The 24,917-nt window shown below is 33.2% G+C and overlaps 1 protein-coding gene across 2 annotated transcripts in view; it reads left to right on the forward strand.

The window, feature by feature from the left end:
• LOC129946097 (chitin deacetylase 1) overlaps positions 1–24,917 on the forward strand; it is a 101,919-nt gene that overhangs the window by 46,583 nt on the left and 30,419 nt on the right. For both annotated transcript variants that reach the window (XM_056056132.1, XM_056056133.1), the window contains exons 6-7: positions 16,367–16,586; positions 16,706–17,091. In XM_056056132.1, the coding sequence (XP_055912107.1) occupies positions 16,367–16,586; positions 16,706–17,091 (606 nt within the window). The remainder of the gene's footprint in view (positions 1–16,366; positions 16,587–16,705; positions 17,092–24,917) is intronic.

Genomic DNA, 24,917 nt, shown 5'->3' on the forward strand with positions numbered 1-24,917 from the left:
CATTGCATTTTGTTGGCTTAAAAATAAAAAACAGCAGCAAAATGTTATGCTTTAGTGTACATTTTGCTGCTGCTGTTGCTGCTTCACTTTTAAATGAATAACAAAAATAAAATCTCACCCAAACTTACAATCATCAAGGCACGAATATAAGGTACATTATACCATTAAAACACAGAGTGAGTTGAAGCAATGTAGATATGTTAATAAATATATAGGTTCATTTTGGCCAGTGGAGTAAATTAATTGTAGATACCTACCTACCGACAAAACAAAATACCCGAAATAGAACACAACAATACAAAAAAAGGTTCTAGATCTATCTCAAATAGCCATTTCAATATAACCATCGAAATACAGAACAACATTGTTCAGTAGCGTTTCAATAATTTAACAAGACTGACGGGGAATGACATGGGCTCCTCTATAGGGAAGAAGAATCGAGTAAGTTTGATAATCCTCAAAATATACGGTTCTAGAGCATTTACACAAATTAGTGAAGTTATGATTTATGACACATATTGCATGTTACTGTTTAATGATACAGTCTTGAATTATATTTCACAAATTTATATAATTTTCCATATGAGAAATTCACATACAAAATTTAAAAACTACGGGAGTTAAGTTTACTCTTAGTATTTTTATGTAACATATATAATCAAAAGAAAGTAATGGAATTTGAAGTCCATATTCAATTATTTTGTGCTTTAAGAATGTCTTCTGTCTCCAGTCCTTGCTTTTGGTATTGATGAATCTACCTACCTTTCTAATCGTTCAAAGCAAAAAGCATTACACGTTTTCAAATCTGATATCCACAAAACAAAAAGTGGTGTGCCTCAGGGCTTCGTTTTTTCTCCGACACTCTTTCTTATTATTATAAATAATCTTCTGTCGGACATTATTCGCCACTGCATTGTTTCCCTGACGACTTTTTCCTTAGATATTCTTTTTTTAAATTTTCTTAATTCTCCCTAAATAGACAATGGATGATAAGCTCATTGGTCAATGTATAATAAGCTTAATAAGTTCTGATCTTGATAGAATTGTCCAATTGGGTATCAAAAACCATGTTGAATGCTTCGAAAACTAAATGTTGTCTTCAGTCGCAAAAGCGCAACCTTTCCCCAATATCACCATCAATGGGTTGAACTTTTATGGAAAAACTGAAAAACTTTCAGTTCTAGTTATGTGGATTATATCTTCAAAAACGCTGTTAAGTGTTAATGTTTTCTCCTTCGATGGATGAAGTTATTACCCTTTATGATTTGACTATAATTTACAAATACCTTATACAACCGAAATTCTATTTCAACTCCCATATTTCTGTTGGTGCTGCAATAACTCACTTGAGAGTCTAAGACAGAATTTAAAAGAAAGCTCTTAAAATGGTAGGTGAATGTTGCATTACTGAAACACTGCCGATGCGGTTTCATGCTTATCATTATTTTATCGCTATTTTAATAAACAATTATACTCTAGTGAAATAGCCAGCTGCATTCATCTCCCCAAGCAATTCAACCGTAGCTCAGGAATGCTCAATAATTTACCCTTAAGCCCGATTTCGGACGTGCTGTAAAGTACAGAGATTCTTTTTCATCGCACTTGACAAATGTGAAATGCTTTACCTGCGTCAATGTTTCCCACTCATTGCAATTTTCACACATTCAAAACCAATGTCAATCGATATATTCTTAAACTTATTTAGAACAGTGCAAGTTATTCACTATCCTAAGTCATTATAAGAGTATTAATTATGCCTTGAGTGCTCGTTAAATACAGGGTTATCCATTTTGCGTTTTCAAAAGTAAATGTTAATAAAACACATACAAAATATTTTTTTCATGATATTTAATTTGTATTGTAAAGTTTGAACGTTGAAACACTGCATCTTTTTTTAATGACTACCACGCTAATTGTTTGATGTAATTTTTGACCTCTTTTTGACACAGACTGTGCTTTATCTAAGCCACAAGACTTTTTTAAAAATCGTAGCCCTACAAAGTCCAGTGGTGTGAAATAACATGATCTTGGTGGCAAGTTGATATCGCCACGACGAGAAATCACGCGGACAGGAAGTTTAACTTGCAATACAGCCATATTTTTTCGAGTTATGTAGCATGTTGCATCGTCTTGTTAAAAAAACATTGTCTCGGAGTCGTATTCTTCAATAGAAGACAAACAATAGTCTTTTCAATGCCGTTTTCAAAGAAATAAGATCCAATCCCACTTCCAGACCAAAGAGCGCACCAAACAGTGACTTTTTGTGGATGTAATGACCTCTCTTCAATTACTTGAAAATTCTCATAACCCCAAATACAACAATTTTGTTTATGAATATACCCACCGAGTGAGAAATGTCGCTGAAGAAAATTTTGTTCCAAACACCGCCGTCAAGAAAACATTCGAAGTACCTACGACGTGGTGAATGGTCAGCGTGGTCCGTTGTTGCACGAGCTGGACCTAATCTGGATAAAGGATTAGATCCAAATGCAAAATACGCCAAATGTACCGTAAGACAATCCTAATTTCTAAGAATGACGATGAATCGACACATTCGGGTCTTCGGCAACACTTTCACTAACAGCAGCAATATTTTCAGTGGTACGACCAAAACATTTATGTCAGGCCTTACAATATCTGTAACCAATCCAGTGTCTTCAGATTTCTTCACAATTCTTCACAAACTATATGTGGATGTGGTAGAGTCGCCATTTTCGTATAGGTTTTAACAGTATTTATGCATGGTGCGATAGTTAAGAGATCCATGTCAAATGCCAGGGCTATACTTTTGAAGCCGGAAAATTTATAACTTGTTATATATAAAAAAAGCATCTCCACTTTTATTTCAGTTCTCTGAGCTAAAATCTTAATGTTTTAATTGAACTTAATTATGTTTATTTTAAAAACGAAACCACACAAAATGAAAGATAGTACAATAAAAACAAATTCAAAATTAGTAAATTTACACAAATTCAAAGACCTGTCTATCATCCAACTTTTTTCCTAAAATTTGTTCAAGATTTGTTTTAGAAAGGCCCCAATTTCCTTTAGCAACTACGCTACTGACTCTTTTTCCATTACCGCCGCCATACACAAAAAGAGAAAAAAGCGCAACATACAATAACCGCGTGCACTTTACATTTTAGTAAAGAAATTTCAACCCCGAGCATTGCAAACAGCGAGCAAATAAATTCAGCCAGCAACAAAAGTACCTAAACAAAATTTACCTGTAAAACCTCAGGCCTGATAGACTGGCGAAAAAAAAAACAAACAGAAAAAGAACATCAGCTATACATATAAAGGCGAATAGGAGAGAGAACCCACAGGGCTTAAGAAACAATAGAAGCACCCCCTACCTACATATACCCTAACTTCTCGTCGGCTCACCATAGATGTTAGGGGTGTTAGTTGGGTTATGTACCCGTCTATACGGGGGGCGCTAATGTTGAAAAGATGGGTGTACCGGCTCAGGACCCAGTCCAACTCTATACCTACCTACCAACCTACATACCTACCGCTATACCTATCAGAAACTTAACTTTTCACGCAATTAAAATTGTTGTGCAAAACTATAGCAGGAGGCATACAGTGCTGCCGATACCAATGCTGCAACTTCAACTGAAAGGATAGATACTGATGGGGGATGCCTTTTGCTTTGAAAGCTTTTGCACACTGAAGAATGCAAAATTACTTTCCATCTTATCGGAGTTAAACTTTTTGAATCTCAGCATTCTTTAGAGCTGAAGCTGCTGAATGCATCCATTCGGGACCAATTCTCGGCTAAGGTTCGCACTTAAAAAGGCGGTGAGATAGTTCTTGTCTTTGTTTTTTAGTTCTTAGTTTTTATTTTATTTTATTTCCTTCGTCCTTTTATACTAAGTTTTGTTTTTTTACTTTTTGAAATTTTATTTCAATTCTTTTTTGTTCATAGTTTTTTCTTTGTGTTGTTTGTTTGGCTAGTTGCACTCTGCTGAAAAGTGTAACTTCTTCAATTAAAGTTTCACTATTGTTCGCATGAAGAATAGCGGTAGTAGATAGGTATAGACTATGCACTATAGTTGGGGCATCAGATGAAGTACTCCAAAGGGACCCACCCACGCCCACTTGCCACACGCCCACCTACTCACGCCTATTATCTGAGGAAGTGCAACAAAAACTTGCTACAATTCACAAAACACAAAGGATGTTTTGGCAAAACATAGTCATCAACTAGCTAGCTACTGGCAGCGAGAGCGCATTCAAACAATGCAAAATGTGTTCTTTAGTCTTTGTTTTGTTTTGTTTTTCGTGTTGGTTTATTTTTTGTGTTTTTTTTTATTTTGATTTTCTTGCTTTTGCTTTTTAAGAGAAATGAGTCTCATTTCCGACAAAAGTGTCCCACAAGGACTCCTGGCACGGGATGACGTTTTTAAGTACACGCAAACAAAAATATGTCTTGTGTGTCGTTCTTCGTTTCTATGTCTTTTGTTGTTTTCGAGATGCGAGACTTGGGGGAAATGATAAAGATGAAAGAAGAAAAGCATTGACTATGGTTAGTGTATTAACACTCATTTCAAAAAGTCTAGCGTTTTAGTGGGTACGTTTCAAACAAAGATATACATGCATATAAAATATATGGTTTTGGGATTTGTTAGCTTTGAGAGTAACAAAAAGCGGGTATAATCAAATTTGTTGTTGGCAGATTGAGATTATTAATCAGGGAAGAGTTGAAATGACTCTTTTTTATAGTTTTTTGTTTGTACAATCCTAATGCAGCAATAAATTATTTCGCTAATTTAGGAAAAAAAGGAGAATGAAGGATGCGGATATGAAAATTTCAAAGTGCTGTTTTTGAGCATCAACTTGGAATTTTCTTGGGAATATTACTTTTCAAAATCTTTTAATGGCTGAAGTTGTGATGCTTAAAGATTTAATGGAGGAAAGAAAATTTGTTTTGTTTTAAATTCCTTATCTATATTCATACGCAAATAATAAAATATTACATTGAATTTTATAATAAGCATTACTTTTAAGGTTATGTTAAAATTCCTAAATCTATTCGCAACTTATTTTGAACCTATATTATTCAATCAGTTATACTCTTGAATTGCGTCTATACCTTATTTCTTTTTTAAAGTATGTTTTATAAAAATTAAACCATCCATATTCATCAATTTCTTTCATTTTCCGCAAATGATGAATTGGTTCTTCAAAATGACTACAGCGTTCATAAAAATAATGAACGTTTTTGAAAAAAATTCTTCAAATACTGATGAATTTATTCATCAATTCCTTACAACATTGATAAATCTATTCATCAATATGATAAACAATTTTCAATTTAATGAAATATTGACTGGATTCATCATATTGATGACCAAATTCATAAGTATGTATGATGACTGATTTCATAAATATTATGAACAAAATTCTTCAATATGATGATAAAGTTTAATGATGATTAAATTAGTAATATAATATGATGAAATACATTGCATGAAATATTTCATAAACATGATAAATATTTTTATCAATGTGATGATTTTAGCGTAAGGAAAATTATATGATGAATGTAATCACCAATATGATGGACTAATTGTTAAAAAATTGTTAAAAAATCGTTTATACATAAGATAAACATATTCATCAATGAGATGAACCAATTGGTAGTTACATTCGTTTATGTGATAAAAAAAAAAACATTTATTAATATGATGGATTAGTTTCATATATGTGATGAATGACATTAAATAAGTCAAATATATGATGAGTACACATTGGTCAATTTGATGTATCAAATTTGATGAAATGTAGTAGGGTAGATGTTGAAATGGAATAAAATAAGCTGTGTGTGAGGTGGTGCCCAATTTGTATTAGTCGCTAAGCACTTATTGCGTTTGAAATATCACGCGGAGCACTTCGTTGCTGCGCATATATGTACTATTTTTTGCAGCTACATGTGGCAAATGAAATAACTTTTTTTTTTCAAATTTCGTTTATTTTATTGAATTCAGGATCCATTTTCTCCAACAAAAAACACAAGAACAATGTTAACTTAACTTAATTAGGAATAACATATTTAAATAGCATGCGTACTTATTTTTGCATAAAGCTGAAATATTGAATTTGGGACAACCGTATATCAGGATCTGCATGGAGACGGGATTTATGTTTTATTTAGGTTCCAACATATGCAGGGAACCCTGCTTCGTGCATGTATGTTGTTGCAAACGACAGAAGAATTATTTAAGCTTTTATGTGAGAGTAAACTAAACTCGTCTTTCAACAAATACCAGAATTCTGATAGACTTCTTTGTTGCAAAAATTTCTTTTATCGAAGATATTGATGTCAGGTCAATCAAGCTCTCAAATTACAGCAATGTCAGGGGAGGTGGTTTTTCCAACGCGACAAAGAAAATAGTGGATGAAGCTATCCAGAAACCTTACTAGGTGGATATGAAACTCATTTTAAATATCATCGGGAATGTATAAATCTATTTCTCCTCTAAATTCTTCAAGCATTGGAAAGCTGTCTAGGTTTTGATTTTTTATAGATTCAGCCCAAAACTGGCATCGAGAAAATGTATTGCCTTTTCCTGAAGTGATACCTACACTCAAATAATTCATTTTTTTAAATATATCTGACAGATACGCCAATTTCGATAACTAACGCTCATTACACAACATGTACCCAAAAAAAAAGTTGTTATCAATGAGGAAGGATCTAACTTCACCTCTAATTTTGAAAAACCGCGTCAGTGTTTTCCCGTGAGAAAGTCACCTCACTTCTACAATAAAAACAATTTTTAATCAAATTCAAAATTTTAGCACCAGTTGTAGTAGTTGGCAACGGATTGCAGAAGAAATCTTCTTGAAAAGACTAGGTAGCTGAAGGTCTCGTTCCGAGCGGATGCGGATGGAAAACCGCATTTGTCCAGTCTATTCCCACAAAAGGCGAATCTTTCTCACCGTCTAACTACCGACCGATTGCACTTACGTCCCTTCTTTCGAAGGTCATGGAAACGCTGATTAATTATCAGTCTAAAGAAATATCTTGAAGATCGAAAGCTTCTTAATGGCCGTCAATACGGCTTTCGTAGCAATAGGTCCACTGGTGATCTCATGGTTCATCTCAAGGAACAGTGGAACAATTCTTTACATAGTTTTGGAGAAAGTAAGATTATTGCACTAGATATTTCAAAAGCATTTGATAGGGTTTGCCATCAGGCTCTCTTATCGAAAATGTGTGCTTTTGGTTATCATGAATCCCTCCTTCATTGCATTAGTAATTACCTTTCGAATCATTCAATACAAGTTGTATTGGATGGATTCAAGTCTGAAAACCACAAAATAAATGTTGGTGTCCCCCAGGGCTCTGTTTTATCTCCAACACTCTTTCTCATTTTTATTAATGATCTCTTGTCTGCAACATCTAATCCAATACATTGTTTCGCTGACGATAATACTCTTAGCTTTTCATATTCGTTTTCAGATTCACACCCCTCTTCTTCGGATGTGGAACTGCAACGACAAAATATGATAAGCTCATTAAATTCCGACCTAAACAGCATTGTACAATGGGGAGTAAGAAACCGCGTGGAATTTAATGCTTCAAAAACTCAATGCTGTCTTGTATCGTTAAAGCGAAATAAACCCAACCTGCCATTATCCATAAATGACACTTGCATCGAGGAAACTGAACATCTCGATATTCTCGGTATGTGTATCACCAACAACCTTTTGTGGAACGATCACATACGCGATGTCGCCAAAAATGCCGCAAGATATTTGGGTTTTCTAAGGCGATGCAAGAAGTTTTTCTCCCCCTCTGATCTGGCTGTTATTTACAAGACTTATATACGTCCAAAGCTTGAGTATAACTCCCATATCTGGGCTGGTGCTCCTGCAGCTTACTTAAGCCTCTTGGATAGTATTGAACGTAGAGCATTTAGACTGATTGGTGATATTACCATCATAAGATCATTTACGTCACTTGAACATCGTCGAAATGTTTCTTGTCTCACCCTGTTTTACCGTTATTTTAATGGTTTATGCTCTAGAGAAATAGCCAGCTGCATTCCTCCCCTTAAACAGTTCAACTGTAATACTCGCGCTTCTAGGAATGCTCATCAATATACCCTCGAGCCCATCTTCGGTCGTAGTGTCAAGTATAGAGATTTGTTCTTTAGCCGTACTATGCGAATGTGGAATGCCTTACCACACTCTGTCTTTCCCAGCTATTGCAATATTCAGGAATTCAAAACCAATGTGCACCGACATCTCCTTTCAAACCCTCTCTCCTTTTCCTAGTGCTCACACTGTGTCTACATAATAAGGGTAATATATCCCTTTGAGTGTGCGCTTATTATAAAAAAAAATAATAATATTAAGATAGCCAACCCTGTAACATCCATTGATTCATCCATTTTCAGCGCAGATTTTGTGACTTTTATTAAGTAGGTCGTAGTGTCAAGTATAGAGATTCGTTCTTTAGCCGTACTATGCGAATGTGGAATGCCTTACCACACTCTGTCTTTCCCAGCTATTGCAATATTCAGGAATTCAAAACCAATGTGCACCGACATCTCCTTTCAAACCCTCTCTCCTTTTCCTAGTGCTCACACTGTGTCTACATAATAAGGGTAATATATCCCTTTGAGTGTGCGCTTATTATAAAAAAAAAATAATAATATTAAGATAGCCAACCCTGTAACATCCATTGATTCATCCATTTTCAGCGCAGATTTTGTGACTTTTATTAAGTAGCTTTCACATCCTCCGCTAAGTCTCCGATAAATCTTGATATTGTGTTAATTGACAAAGGAACGGTGTCAACTAATTTTTTGGCGTTTTCATCCCACACACATTCAACTATGTCCTTAACACATGAATTAATTAAGTTTTCAGCAATGGTATTGGCTTCAACAGTTTGCGTTTTTTGGAACTTATCAAGTAGGATGCCATCAACGCATTTTCGTTCACTGCCTTGAGTAATAGTAATTTGAAATTTCAGCATACTTTATTTTGAAGATATCAGTCGGTTTGCTTTTGAAATCTGGATGAATCCCTGCAAAGTGACGTTTCATTTTTGCTGGAAACATTGCACTGTTCGGCAACACTTTGCCGCAAATTACGCATTGAGGTTTTTTATCACTTGTCTCAGCAAATCCAAATCGAACCATATGTTCGTGATACTTGGTTTTATCTGATTTTGTTCTGTAGCATTGATCAGCGTGAAACTAGTACTACGCAAACTATCAAACTCAAAACCTTAAGAATTTTCTAACAACGCTGTCTCTATTGCGTCATTTTTCTTCGCACTAAAATAAGTACATGGGAAACCGAAATTTAACAATCAAAATATGATCATTGAAATTTTTTTGTGCGGTTATACATACTTAAAAAGCAGAAGTTCTTAACCGGAGATTACTATTTTACGTAAATTATGATTTTGTTTGGACATACCCGTGCAGATTAAGATAACACCTTCAGACTTGATGAGTGAAAAACTAAGGCTACGAGAAGAATTATTTTGTTGAAACTACTAGAAACATTTTAAAACTTTTATTTATCGAATAATGTTCTAATATTGGTTAAATTATTGACTTTAAGATAAACCAATCCTGGCAACTTGAAACTGTGAACCATTTCTGGTGTAAATGAAGCAAACGAGTTTTTTGTTTTAATTCTAAGACAAAGTTCAGAAATTTCTTCGCAAGACACGATATTTTATGATGCCTTTATCCCTATATATGGCATTTACATCACATCATGCAAATTTGAGAACAAAACTGGAGCTTTAAAATCTTGGCTTGGATAAAATAGTTTGAGGAATTAGAAAAATTACTACGAGTTATGAACAATTATTGGAGGTATTGAGTTCATTCTGAACTAAGTAACAACCTTAAAGAATAGATAACTCATTAAAAAAAGATATCAACTAAGTTCTAACTTCTCAAAAACTTCCATTGAGCACAGGTTGCATTGTTGATTATACCACTTCTCGACAGACTGATGCATACTTTTAAATTAAACAAAACAAAAAAAGTAATAGCAAACTTATGCAGCATGATACGTACAACCATTAACTTCAAAATTAAATTTTATAACCTGCACATAATTCATTTCAGAAAAACCATAATTCCTCGAAAAAGCCAATCTCTAAATTTTAAAACTTTTCCACCACACATCCCACCATACTAAAACCATCAACATTTTTTTTTTAGTTAAGGGTAGGATTTAGGATAATGGCAAGCATTTTTAGTGGTACTTTATTAAACTTCTTCTTATATCACCTCTACCTACCTACTTAACCAAAAAAAAAAAACAACTCATATTGTATCCAACCTCTCAAGGATACACATAACATTAAAAATAAACTTTTTTGTCCGCCTCCAGAGATTACCATTCAAAAATGTCCTAATTCAGATAAATTTCAGTCCCCAGGTCACACATATAGTATTTTTTTTTTTTTTTTGTTCTTGGCTTGGATGACAGCTATAAATCCTCATAAGCATTCTAGTTAGGTTAGACATGTTGAAGAGAAAAGCTCAAGACACGTCGCATCGTCAGTTTCTTCTAGGTGTTTTTTTTTTGGTAGGTATATCTATTTAAACCAACCATTGCGCTGGCTGTATGCAAGTATTTTATATGACGACAGCAGCATCAGACAACAAAAATCCAAGCTGAAGCTAAACTCGTCACCGGAAGCTAAACATTTTCCCAACAACCCTTTTTTCTAAACCGCGACCGTTCCACTTATAGGAATTAAGGTTCTAAAAGTGCCCATCAGCTCATTCCAAATGGACTTTTCTTCATCTTCTTCCTCTTTTTCGTCTTACTCACTAAGCTCAACTTGTATGGGAGTAATAGGTTTGAGGAACCAAAAAAAAAATGAAAACATAACTGAACAACCCCCATAATGACCTAAAGTTTAACAGCTGTCAGAGAACTTTACATTCACCGACATTATTACTATAAGCGCGAAGGACTACGTGATTCCATATACTCGTACACCTCCTATGAAAAGCTTTGAAGAAGAAAACCCTACCCAAGACCGCACAGAGAACATTTTACCTCCACTATACGTCTACGTCTACTTCTACCGCTACACACCTTTTATAACTGGAAAACCGGTGCTAGCTACGTGAAAGGACCTAACTAGAAGTAATATTATGGAAATTTCCTTCTTCAAATAGACGAATAAAATAAAAAAAAAACAAGCTGAAAGGACGAACGACGATGATGAGGATGATGGCGGTAACGGTTACGGTAACGGTAACAGTGACGCTCGGTACGGAGGCGGAAACGACACAAATTCTTTAATAGATGTGCACTTTGGTGGTACATGATGATTTGGCTTTGGTTGTCTAAAAAGTATATGCTAAAGTTGAAGACGAAGCCCCTCGAGGGATGTGAAGTTTTTTTTTTATTGTAACGAAGATGTACAGGATACACGTCCGTCAGGGCACTTAACCTAACTACCTGGGATGTTTAATTTTCTCTGCGTCTCTTGCAGTCGAGGTGGTGCTGGAGGTGCTGTACCTGCGCTTTTTTTTTCTTTGTTGTTGGTTTATTTCATTTTTATTATAATATCTTTTCTTTCCTTGTCTTTTATTAACTACGCTATCACCTGATAGTGTAGCTCGTGCGGTTAATAGGAGTTGTTGCAAGTCTTAAAACAACAGTTTATTGTAGGTCTTTATGTAGTGTAAACATTCCCTTATGGACTCATTAGAAAAGCAAGGCTGCACTGTTGTCAAATTGGTATGTTTTGGCATAGAAGATAATTATTCCAAGTTTGCTGCGGGGGTATTTCTGAAATTAGATATTTTATTATGCAGGTCAAATTTTAAATCAACAGGAGTGGCTGGGATATGACAGAAACTATTAACATGTGTTTTTTTTAAATTCTTTCGAAAGTTGGCAAGAATATTTTAACAAGATAAAATAAAAATTTAGTTGATAGCTTTATTCATTTTCTAGATATTCGAAAAACGATTTTTAATTTTGTAAACAAATCTGTCGCTTCAAAATTTCCAAAAATTACACCAGATATCAATAACGTATTCAATTATTTCGGAAGCAATACAATTTTATTCGAGCTGACAAATATTTTACTCCAAACTGTTTGCTTCACTAAAAAAATGTTGGCTATCAATTGTTTACATGTTTATATTAATTTGGTAACATACAATTTATAAGAAGTCGATAATGCAATTGGTTTGTTAGATAATCGGAGTTAACCAAATTCTATACTTTTAATAAACTTCGGAAAATAAATTTTATAAAAAATGGTCGGATTTGTAGTTTTTAAAATTTTGAAATTTCTCCACGTTTCAAGGTTTCAAAAACTTACCAAAAAATTGAGTGCTATAGTAATTAAAAGAAAGGGTACGAATTCGGTTGACCCCAAATATATCATGAAACAATTTTATCTAAATTTAAATATTTCACAAAATATTGTTTTTATAATTAATTAAATTCTTTTAAGAAATATTGAATAAAATCTTCAAAAAATACTACACGAATTTGTTCAAAACCGATTTTTAACTCAAATATCTCCAAAATCAAAGAAGGAATTGAAAAAATTTTTTCACTCTGCAAAATATTTTTGTTTAAATCAAATAATTTTTTTAAGAAAAAGTAAAAGAAAGCCTTCAAAACATGGCTTACTTAGATCCTAAGACTAATACTAACTAACGTCTGTGTTAAGTATCGGGTAATAGGCCCTCAAATACTTCTTCCAGTCATCGTGTGCGGTTTTAAAAGATGTGTTATAGCTCTTTCCAACTCTAGCCTAATTTAGATGATTTTTCCTTGACTGTTCTTCTCCACATGCTCCGCCGTCTTCTGACTTTTCTGCCTTCTTGAGTGTGTCCAACTCACTTCCACTTACACTTTCGTATAATGGGTTTACGAATCGTTACTCTATATAAATACATAGTTCTTCATTGGATATAAGATTGAAACAGACTAACAAGATTATATGAAGATACCCATAAGAATGAAGATCTCCGATTTGCTGTTATTTTCCAATTGGTATTGTACTGATTTGAGGTTTGAGCGGGACATTTGTAGCTTTGCCTTTAATCTACGAGAGTTGTTCCTTTACACTACCCGAACGCAGCGTTAGATTTTTAGCGACATCTTGTTGAGTTCCCCATTCAGTTGAGACCAAGATACTCAAAACTCTTCCTTTTCTTCTAATTGTTGAATAATGTTTACCAGAAAAGACGAGTGGGAGTTTAACAAGATAATCATCGCTTCTATTTTGACGACAGTGGGTGAAACGTAAATCCCTTTTCAGTTTCCACATTCCATCAGGTCTCGTTTATTTAGAAAGCTTGATATTTATTCTCCTTTTCTACTCTTCAGGAAAGCTTTCAATATCCAATTTATTTAAACTTTATGTTTTTCAGCGCTTTTATTTTTTGCTGAGGGGGTTGTGTGTATTTGGAAATGATTAGAAGATACCAGTTGCTCTCAAATACATGGTTCGAAACCAAAGCAAAATGCTCCTTCTACCTTCTAAGCTGGTTCGCTTGTGTTCAAACATAGTGCCACCAATCACAAGACGGGTAGCGTTGAAAAATTTCACACATTAAATACCGGCAAACACCACTTCGTCGTGGCTGGAAGTTGGGCTGCTGGCTTCGAAAAAAATGGGTCACATTTGGTTTTCAAGTAAAATATCTCGGGGACAAAAACAAAAAACTTTTTTGCACTTACCTATGGGAAGGTATCAGTGTTTGTCGAATCAATATCTCCTTTAAAATCATCACGGCTTCATTTCTCTTCAATAAAAATACAAAAAAAAAACAGAACTAAAATATTAATTTTGTAGCATAATAAATTGAAGAGACCAAGTGTAAGAAGAACATTAAACTTGGTTTCCACTTCACCGATGGCAGCTACGCTTTACTTTATAAAATTGTAGCCAACTTCATTGTAAAAGTAAAATAACCGCAGCCAACTTCATGAAAACGAAGATGAATTCATTCGAATTATAGAAGCCAACGGCCATTGACGCCATTTTTTTAGGATATTTTCCTTAAAAGAAAACTAAATTATAAATTAAAAACAGTCAATAAACGTGTGAAGCACCTAAACTTCTTTGTATTATACCTACTTTATTCTATACCCAATTTACAAAACAACAAATGTGTCAACACATAAGTTTCTATCTTCTCCAGAATTTACTCAATCTGGAATATTTATTTTTAAACAGAGATATTTTTACCTCTTCATATGACATTTTCACACAAACCGTTTTCTTTTCATAAAATTAAAATTAAAAGAATTAAAATTTCACCATGAAATTGTGTTAACTTGTTTTCAACTTCTACGCTTTTAGATCTTAAATTATTGCGAAATCTAAAAACAAATAACTTCACACAATAAACCATAAAAAAGTAACTTTTTATTAACTAGAAATTAATTTATTTAAAAACTATTCCAAACCCACTAAAGTGAAGTAATTCCCCGTCAATTCCTGAGATTTTACTTCCCAGAGCCTTCAAGAACAACATCATTTATCCTCATTTGTTAATAAATATGAACTTCATCAGTATAAAGAACCTCATAAATTGTGCCATCAAATTACATTAACTGTCAAATTTTATTGTTCAAAACTATTCCACTTCTGGAACATAACAAAACATTCCATTTGATTTCCAACATCACTCTTTAGTAAATTTTATAATGCATAAGCTCTTAACTTAATTTCCATATATGTACTTCAAAATGCATATTATCCTGCGTGGTAAACTGTTATCAAACTTTTTCATTTCATAAACAAATTTATAAAACTAAAACTCTATAAGCAAATGAAAATAATGAATAAAGTCATATTCTTCTGTGCTATACGGTGGTTCGGGTTCTGGTTCTTTCTGGTATCTGTCAAATCTTACATGTGGCTACATCTTTTACCTAGAAACAACACATGAATGAATGCAATGCATAAAGCGGGTGACCAATTGTAAATTTTGTTTTTAATCAACTTCAAAAAACAAATTACATTGGGAGCTAAAAAATTAGCCAGGGTTGCCAAATGCTAAAACAAATTGTACGAGAAAAGCAAAAGTTCAAAATATTAATTTTATTAAACTCTCTGAACCTCAAAACTTAGACATATATAAAAATATTTTAATCCTACCAAGTGGCTGGCTCAGAAATTTAAGCAATTGCTTCTTTTCTTTGATACTTAAAGGAGAATTTGCTCTGAAAAATTGTGTTGCTACCAGTTTTCTTGAAAGTATAATTTTTCCAAAGCCTCGTTGTGATTAAATAAGTCAATGCTAAAAGTTGTTAACGAAGCATTTGCTCAGAGCACTTACTACGATTTATTTTTAATAAAGTAACTTAAAGTAACCTTTATGAAGCTCATTATCAATTAAAGGATATATTAGCATATTGAATTGGAGTACTATCGCCGACTTCATTGAAACTCCCCCAAAGTTCTAGATTCCCCTGATGGCAATCTTGAAATACTCTAAGTCGCTTAGAAGAACAAAATCACAACTCCTTATATGATCGAACAAGTTTATTGGCAACCTTAAACTTATCTACGCTGTGACTTCCTCGCAAAAAAATAGAACAAAATTCCTCCCTTTAATAGGTTAAGGTAGTCCCTCAACTATCGTTTTGTGTTTAGCTAAACCCTCCTCATTCTAAATGTATACCAACACCAGAGCTATGTATACTATAGGTACCACGCATCAGAGGGAAACAATTCTCATCTAACTGTCCTTACTCCGGAGATGCTCTTTGCGGACCATTCAAAACGTATTAAAATGTTTTCTAAATCTCATCGCTTGTCTGTCTCTGTTTCTGCAACTTTAGTGCTGTGATGTGGAGTCTCAGAAGTGTGCAGAACTATTGCTATTTTCCTAAAACCCATCTCTTGGGAAGAGGTATACACCTCTGAATTACCACATTTCACTCGAAAATGCTGCACAATACTTTTCCATGCCACATCAGATACGTATACACATTTATTTTTAGGAAAACAGAAGGACAAACTCATTTTGGGGTACCCAAATGCAAATCCCTCTATACACAGAATAGATAGACATCTGAGACATTTCTGGGAAAATGGCCAAAATGGACCATTGAGGGTTTATAGAGACAGAGTCAGAGTCAGAGTCGTATATGCACAACACAGGCACAGGAACCATCAGGAACTAGGAACCAAGCCTCACTTGCAACCATATTATTATTATCGTCAGAGAAAGCTCTGAGGGACATTTGATCTCTCCCATCACACCCACAACCACCCTCTTCCTCCTCCACTCTCTATCAATTCTTCTAACTTTAACTGAAAATGAAAATGAAAACTTGTGTATCAATTGTATAAATATATATTTTATCCTTATCTCCATTGCAGCAACTACCAGCAGATCCAGACCTTGGCCTACGAAGGACACGAAATCGCTACCGAAACAATTTCCCTACAAAACGGTCTACAGGACAAAGGCTACGAGGAATGGGTTGGCGAGATGATCGGAATGCGAGAAATTTTGAGATTCTTTGCGAATGTTTCAGTGAGTGAAGTTGTTGGTATGAGGGCACCATTTTTGAAACCCGGCAGGAATACCCAATACAAGGTATGTAATTTTCATCAGAACTCAGCGACTCGACTCGATTCAAGCTCGATTCGGGTTATCATTTTTAATTATATTTTGTGATTTTGTATGTGTGTTGTCTTTTTGGTTTTGGTTGAAAGGTTATCGAGGACTTTGGCTACATCTATGACAGTTCAGTGACAGTTCCGCCAGTAAATGTTCCAGTTTGGCCATACACCTTGGACTTTAAAATCTCACATGAATGCAAGAGTGGTACTTGCCCGACAAGGCAATTCCCTGGAGTATGGGAAGTGCCATTAAATACCCATTATGTTGAGGGCTATGAGGGTGGTCATTGTCCTTACTTGGATCAATGTGTCTTGCATAGTCTGGATGAGAATGAAGTCGTTGAATGGCTGCAGGAGGACTTCTCTCGTTATTACGAACAGAACAAAGCCCCTTACATGATGCCCTTCCACACCAACTGGTTCCAGACCAAACAGTTGGAACTTGGATTACATAAGTTCCTCGATTGGGCTTTAACTCTGTGAGTATATTGTACTTTGATGATGATGATGATTTGGACTTTACTATATTATATTTTACACCGTTATAGGTCATAGTTTTGTATAATGAGAAAAGTTAAAATGGTTTAGGATGGGGATTGCGCGTGGAAGCCCTTAATTTTTGTTTTTTGGCTAGGGAATCCTTTATATAATTCCGTCAACTAATTTGAAAACTTGCTGACGAAATAATTACGTATTAAATTTTTAATTCCAAATGAAAATAATCTAGAGGTGGAGTAGGTTTATGTGTGACTTGAAGTTTATAGCTTCATATAAATATATTAGTAAAAAAGTCAACATCCAGCTCCAGCCCTAGCTCCAGAGTATAGGTGACAGCGAAGGTGACATAAAATCAATGGCTAGTGTTTGACACTTTTTGTGTCAAACTGGGAATGGAAAAACTAAAATTGTGTTGACAAGGCTGGGGCTACACAAAATACCATTTAAACTTTTCGTCCTCTCCACCAGTTCCATTCCTTATATCGTTGCTATTGATGTTATGGAGTTGGTTGGTTGGTTGGTCATTTTGCAAAGACCAAAGGACATCAGGGTGAAGTATTGTCATTTTTTGTTTTCTATTCGGTATATTTTGCCCCAGGTATATTCAAGAGGACAGAAAGGGGGTTGGGGAGGATGTTGAAATTCTTCATGACATGGAAAAAGTTTTTCGTGCTAAACAATGTATTGGTAAACATTTGCAGTTGATGAAGTTTTTTTTTAGTTTTTGTTTTGTTGTTGTTGTTGATATATATTTTTTGTCGGGTAAGGTGACAAGAGTATTTAATTTGTTTACGATGGTTTTCTAGGCATAAAGATCCTTAGGTGGTGTAGGGAAGAATGTGGATGGATATAAGGATGAAGATGATGATGATGATGATTATATGGATAAATGTAAGTTTTACTATGAAAAAGTTTATTTTTTTGGTTTTTGTCTATTTTGCACCTTAGGTGTTAAGGTGTTCGTGTTGTCTAGAGTAGAAATGAGAAGTTTTATTTTTTTGTAGTTTTCTAGTTGTTGATGGAAAGTTGAGGTGTTTGTTCAACATAGGTTTCCAATTAGAAAGTTTAAGTTTTAGTTTAGTTTTTTTTTTTTAATTTTAATTGTATTTTCCTCGGGAGGAGAAAGACATGAGAAGGATATTAAATAAGAAAAACAAATTATTTTATATTAATTGGAATGTGGTGTAGTTAAATAAAGTATTTCTCTTATGAGAATAAATAACATGCAATTTAAAGTAAATAATTAATTTTTTGAGGGAATTTCAACTTTTAAATGGAAACGTTTATATGGGAGAATCTAATTTAGGAACTTTCCACACGTGGATAACAATTCAAAACCAATTACAAAAACATTTATTGGGGATTTAACTTCCTTACCAAGGAGAAGTTTTTTTGTTATTTTGTTCCCTTAAAAGTGGTGCCAATATGGTTATAAACAGCTCGAAAAATAAAATGAAAATCAAGGCTCTACTACCAACTATTTTATTGTTGATAGAGTCCAGTTGCATTTTATACAGTGTCAAAATTATTGAATTTATTTACAAACCTTTAAACAATTAGAACTTTTAAAGAAATAGTTAGAAGTCCACTTGAAAACATCACTCATTTTCCTCAAACTTCTTCATTTAGACTCAATAACTTTCTAATTAATGACTTTGACATTATTATATATGTATAGGTCAGGTACTCCCTAAAAACTACCCTTATGACCAGGTTAATTGCCTATACATACTTTTAATAGCAAACTACATTATAATATGTAGTAATCTCATTAATTATAAGGACACATACCCAAAGTGATGTACAATCCTGTCGGCAATTTTGTTTTTATTACTGATGTCACACTTATGTAATTAATTTCAATCTAAAGCATTGATTTAATTATGATCCCCCTTAACTTTAGAGTCACTTATTTCTATTATATATATTTGTTGTTTTTGACCTTTGATGGTTTCAAATCATGCAATGATGTAATACAAAGATTTATAGAAGACAAAGTGCACATTCAATAATTAACTTATTCGATAAATAAATCAAATAAAATAAAAGGTGAGAATGCCAAGTGAGATTTCCAATGAAGCAGTAAATCATTTAACTTGTTTAAATGATTCAATCAGGAGAACTTACGCATAATTGTCTAAGAACACACTTTAATAACCTAAAGTTTGCTGATTTTCTGTAGTATTTGTTGTTAAAAAATAGAAGCAGCATATACTTCATAAATATTTTAATCTTTTTGTAATTAAAAACAAAAGATCAAATCGGAACCGATAAAAAGGTTCGGGGAAATAAATCCACGGGAACTAACTCACATGCTAACTGGGAATCTAATTCCGAAAAAATGTGTGATTTAAGTTCTCTTTGAGTTTAAAAATTAATTCCCACTTTTAAAAGAAGAAGCAAGTAGAATATAGGAAACTGTTAACAATTTTATAAGTCAAAAACGAAATAAGTTTCATAATGTAAAAGATGCTACCAAATTTAGTAAGCAAAATTCTTAGAATTTCGATTAAGTAGAAATATACTTAAATATAATACAACAAAAGTCAAAAAAAATATAATGCATGTCAGAAAAAAATAAAAATGAATATATGAATACATAGTTAAATAAAATTGTTTAAATACATATAATTTACAAAAAAACGTTCAATAATCCCTGAACTATTGTTCTACAATATGGGCACAATACGGGGGATGCATCGTTTCTTGACATTGTATCGTAGCAACTTCCAAAGATTTTAATGTGGTTACACGGAAGAAGAAGAATGTCGCGAACATGTTCAAAACCAATAATACACAATGGGGTGTTGATTTCATTGTTTAAATGTTGCTCAAGTCCGGCGCTTCCTGGCTCAGAATCTTCTTCTTCGGACACTTCCAGTTCTTTGTCATCAAGTTTGTTGAAATTTTTGATAATTTGTGGAAGGTATTCAAAAATGTTTATACGCTTGGCATCGACTTTAGATATAAGGGTATCTGTTTTTGCATCCTTTTTTTTGCAAAAAACGGATTTGGTGATGCAAACATAAGCAGAGTTTCAGCGTCTACAGCTTCCATAAAATCGCGTGTGCAGTTGTACTCTTCGTCGATCAGGCAACTGATGAATTTAAAAAAATTCCGTTTTTAAATAGTTTTCTTCCTAGGCGACTATTGTAGCCCTCCAGGGTGCTTGTGGCTCGCATTCGGTTTTTATACACAGAAAATGACTGCGGAGTTTCCTATTGAATAAACAAATATCACGATGAAAATGTACATTTATTACAGATTAATTGTTCTTACCCACAACATCCGCTGACGTTTATAGTAGGCCACAAACGAAGATAAGCTTACAGAGAAAATTCTTATTGCTTCATTTTCAATTATCGAAAATGCTTTGGAAGCTCAATAGAGGCAGTGTCAATAATTGTTGCAAAATGTTTTTAACCACTCTGTCTCTCCTTATTGTTCTTAAAAATCAGGGATTCTCGCTCCTTTTCTTCTAAAGGCCTTGGTGTAGTGAAACCAACACCCGTTTAAAGAAGCATTTGGAAAATCCGTTTTAAAGGCGTTTCGTTAATTCTGTTCGTAATCTGTTGTCAATGAAGCTGCATGAAATTCGTAGAGGTTTCGCTCAATAATTTCGAAAAGATGTGTATACATATTTGTAGACTTATTTGTGGCTGAAATATACAAGAATGGGTATACCTAAAAATATATGCAATGAAAAATATTTTTGAATAAAAAAAGTAAAAATTGATTTCGAAATATCGAAATTCGCCCGAATTCTTTTATTTTCACACTGCAAATTGATTCTATTTTGGGCAAAATTTTTCCGCTCGCGTATTTATTTGATCATTTTCAGAATTTTGAAAACGATATTTCGAAATAAACTGTTGATTTTCTAGATTCTGAAAATACAAATCGGCCTATCGAGTTCCAAATAATTTTGGGAATTATCGGAATATAGGAGATACTTAAGTGTTCTGCATAAGAATTATAATTAATTGGTTGTACCAACATCAAATGTTCCATCTATAAAATAATTTGTTGGTAATGCCTCAGGCATTTCTCTAATCATATTTGTATTTTTAGAGCCATTAAAATTGTGTAGGCAAATTCTTTCTCCAAAATTGTGTGCTGGTAAAAATTGTCTTTAGAGATTAGTTTGGAAAGTCCATAGCTTTCCTTTTTTTACACTTTTAAAATTAATATAAATTGATTTATCACTACACAATCTCAGGAGCAGTTAGCCTCCGCTTAAAAGGTGCGCTGACACAATCTTTTTTCATAGCATTTAAAATTTTCATTTTTTTCATGGTTTTTTCTTGATTTTCATGTGGATGATGAGCCTCATTCGGTTTTATTAGTTTTTTATCACTTTGCTCATCAATAACTAAGCTCCCCTTGCAATTTTGACCATAATAGCAAATGTAACGTAAAATATTATCTCCAGTATATTTTTTAACATACATTTGTTTTTCTTCACGGTCATAAATTAACACACTATTCTTACAAAACGCCGTAATAAATTCAATTTTATTTTTCCATGCTTTTATTAACTTCCCCCAGGAAGTTATTGTAATGGGTCCGATTTATCAAATTGAAAATTTTGACATTTCTCGACGTTTCAAGGTCCTGGAGTCTGTGCGTAGATGTAGATGTCTGTGCGTGCGTATGTACATACGTTTAAACTTTCGCGACGTTTTTTTCGTCGTCCATAGCTTAAGAACCAGAAGAGGTATCGATTTCAAATAAATTTTGTTATACAGATAAAAAGGCAGAAAGATGCAGAAAGTTCTCTCAAGAAAATTGCGTGAGTGGTTTCTTTACCATAGCATTTTAAAAAAAAGGTGAACATTTTGGTTAGCCCTAAATATCTTGCGAACCAAAAACTCTAGAGACTTAAATTAAATATTATTTAATATATTGTAACAAGATAGCAAAGAAATATATTTTTTTTTTAAAAATCGAAGTAACGGTTTTTTTATAAATCATAAAAACTGAAAAAAAAATTTGTCACCTCCAAAATTTTACGACTTAAATATGATTTCATCTCCAAAACAATTTTATGAAACAAAGAATAATGTTTTCGACATCTAATAAAATTTTGAGAAAAATCGAATTGACAGTTTTTTTTATAAAAAATAAAAATCTAAAAAAAACATTACTCAAAGTTGGTAAAAATTGAATATCGATTCAAATATCTTTTCAAAACATTGAAATTAAGGCTTCAAACTAATTTTGTCTTATAAGAAATATTGTTTTCAATATTCTGAAAAATGTTGAGAAAAATCGAATTGACACAAAAAATAAAAACCTAAAAAAAAATAATAAAAGTTGGTAAAAATTGATTTTCGACTCAAATATCTTTTCAAAAATTTGAGATAATAGCTTCTTACTAACTTTTACTTAAAAGAAATATTGTTTTCAACCTTCGATTAAATTTTGAGAAAAATCGAATTGACAGTTTTCGACTCAAATAGCTTATCAAAAATTAAAAATATTGGCTTCAAACTTATTTTATTATACAGAAAATATTGTTTCCGATATTCAGTAACTTTAAATATAAAAATCCAACAATCCGGTTTTTCATAAAAAATAAAATCTCTAAAAAATAGTACGCAAATTTGGTAAAAATTGATACGAATACATATAGACAAACTTTTAAACAAGACAAATCGACAGATGGGAAGTTATCAGTGTGGGTCGCATCCCAGCCTCTTTTTTTTATTTTAATTTAATTCACACTAAGCACGGTTTTTTTAATTTGCTTAAGACTGATGTTCGACTGTATACTAATCAAAATCGAACAAGTTTCAAGAATCTGATAACTAACTGTGATTTGAAGCTATTGTTGTTAGAAATTAGTTCCACCTTCATATTTTTGAATGTGTACTAAATTCCCATAAGAAAGTGGAGTTCGTTCCCACTTAGCACTTTAGTAAAGTGTATTTAGTTCTCACTAAGTAGGAACTAAATCCCTCTGTGGAGTTAGTTCGCGTGGATAAAAATTTGTCAATTTGATTTTTCCAACTAAGAGCTAACGACAAAAAAGGGTGCACTAATTTGTAAACTTTTCTAAGGCATAGGCATGTCAAATGAAAGGTGTCAAGGTGTAGAGCAAAAACTAACAAGTCTGTCTAACTGTACTAGTGACAAAAACGAACAAAATTTCACTCGAAGGTGTGACAAAATAACCCTAGTTCAGTTATGTATTTGAAAAAATTTCATACATTGTACGTAAATTGATACTAGTTATTTTATAGCCAAAGTCTAACGGACGTAAGTTTTAGATTTAAGTGACAGAAGCGTTTAAAACTAAACAAACCTATTTAAAATGTCGAAAACACGACTTTTACTAGCTTTTTTTTTGTGTTGCTTTTTTATGCTTCAGCTTCTATCTAGAAACGTATGTGAGCTGCTCAACATTATATTTGAAGAATACACTTTTAAGCATGATTGCCAAAAGACAGACCGATATGGAGTGATGAACACCCTGGCACCTTGTTTTTTTTAATATTTGTAATTTTATATTATGAAATGCGTAGTATTAAAGTAAGCCCAGTTTTGCTGTTCCTTGTATATTTTTAACTTCCCATAGGAAGTTATTGTAATGGGTCCGATTTGTCAAATTCAAAATTTTGACATTTCTCGACGTTTCAAGGTCCCTAGAGTAGAAATAAAATAATTTTAGAAAGATGTCTGTGCGTGAGTGTGCACGTATGTTCGTACGTCGGTACGTTGGCGACGTTTTTTTCGTCGTCCATAGCTCAAGAAACAGAAGAGATATGGATAGTAAGACGAATTCTCCTAGGAGATTTTTTCATTTTCGAGCCAGAGCAGGGCATGTGCAGAGAAGATGAAGAACCGTTTCTTCCTCTTCGTCGTCAATACAGCTTCTGCAAAAGTCATTTGAGCATACGCCTAGTCTCATGGCGTGCTTTCCTATTAGACAGTGTCCGGTTATGACACAATAAATAAAATTTACAAAAAATAGTACGCAAATTTGGTAAAAATTGATACGAGTAAATATAGACAAACTTTTAAGCGAGACAAATCGCCAGACGGGATGGGAAGTTATCGGTGTGGGTCGCATCTCAGCCTCTTTTCTCATTTTAAATGAGCCTGTTTGATTGTGCTACTGAACTATGATAAAAACCAAAAACAATGAAGTGAACTAAAGTCTATTTTGATATAAAAGTTTAAAAAGTGGTGTCCAAAATTAAGGCATTGAGAGTAGAAAAGGCGTTACTCTAAATTGCATTTATTTAGAAAATCGCGATTTAAAATTTAACGATAAAGAAATGTTTGTTATTTGCTGCCTATTCAAAAATATTCAAGCCTTTAATCTATTCTTTAAAATATTAGTTACTGGATTTAATGTGGGTTACTCCACTATCACTTCTTGGGTACTGACCTACTTATTTGATAACAAGATATGGAAAAACAAATTGATTTTCACTTTTAAATACGATATCATTGGAAAGTTAAGTATAAGTTTACACTACTATGATAGTTACTCACAGTTCAGCTTAACGTCTCTGCTAATGGAAACAGTTTTCAAATTTGTATAAAAGTCGTTGTAATTCGGTGGGAGAGAATTAAGACAATCCAATAAGTCTTTCTTTCTTACTTTACTTACGGCATTTCCTACAGGAAACAATAATTCGAAATCTGTGATGAGTTCATATGTTTTTGTTTTCAAAATCACAGTATCAAAAAGTACTTATATAACATATTGAAATGTGAATCTTTCAGAAATCGAATGCAATTAATTTTAAAATATTATACTTTTTCCTTATTAACATTAATTTTCCGATTTGCTATG

Source organism: Eupeodes corollae, chromosome 2, assembly GCF_945859685.1.
Source record: "Eupeodes corollae chromosome 2, idEupCoro1.1, whole genome shotgun sequence".
Classification (NCBI taxonomy): Eukaryota; Metazoa; Arthropoda; class Insecta; order Diptera; family Syrphidae; genus Eupeodes; species Eupeodes corollae.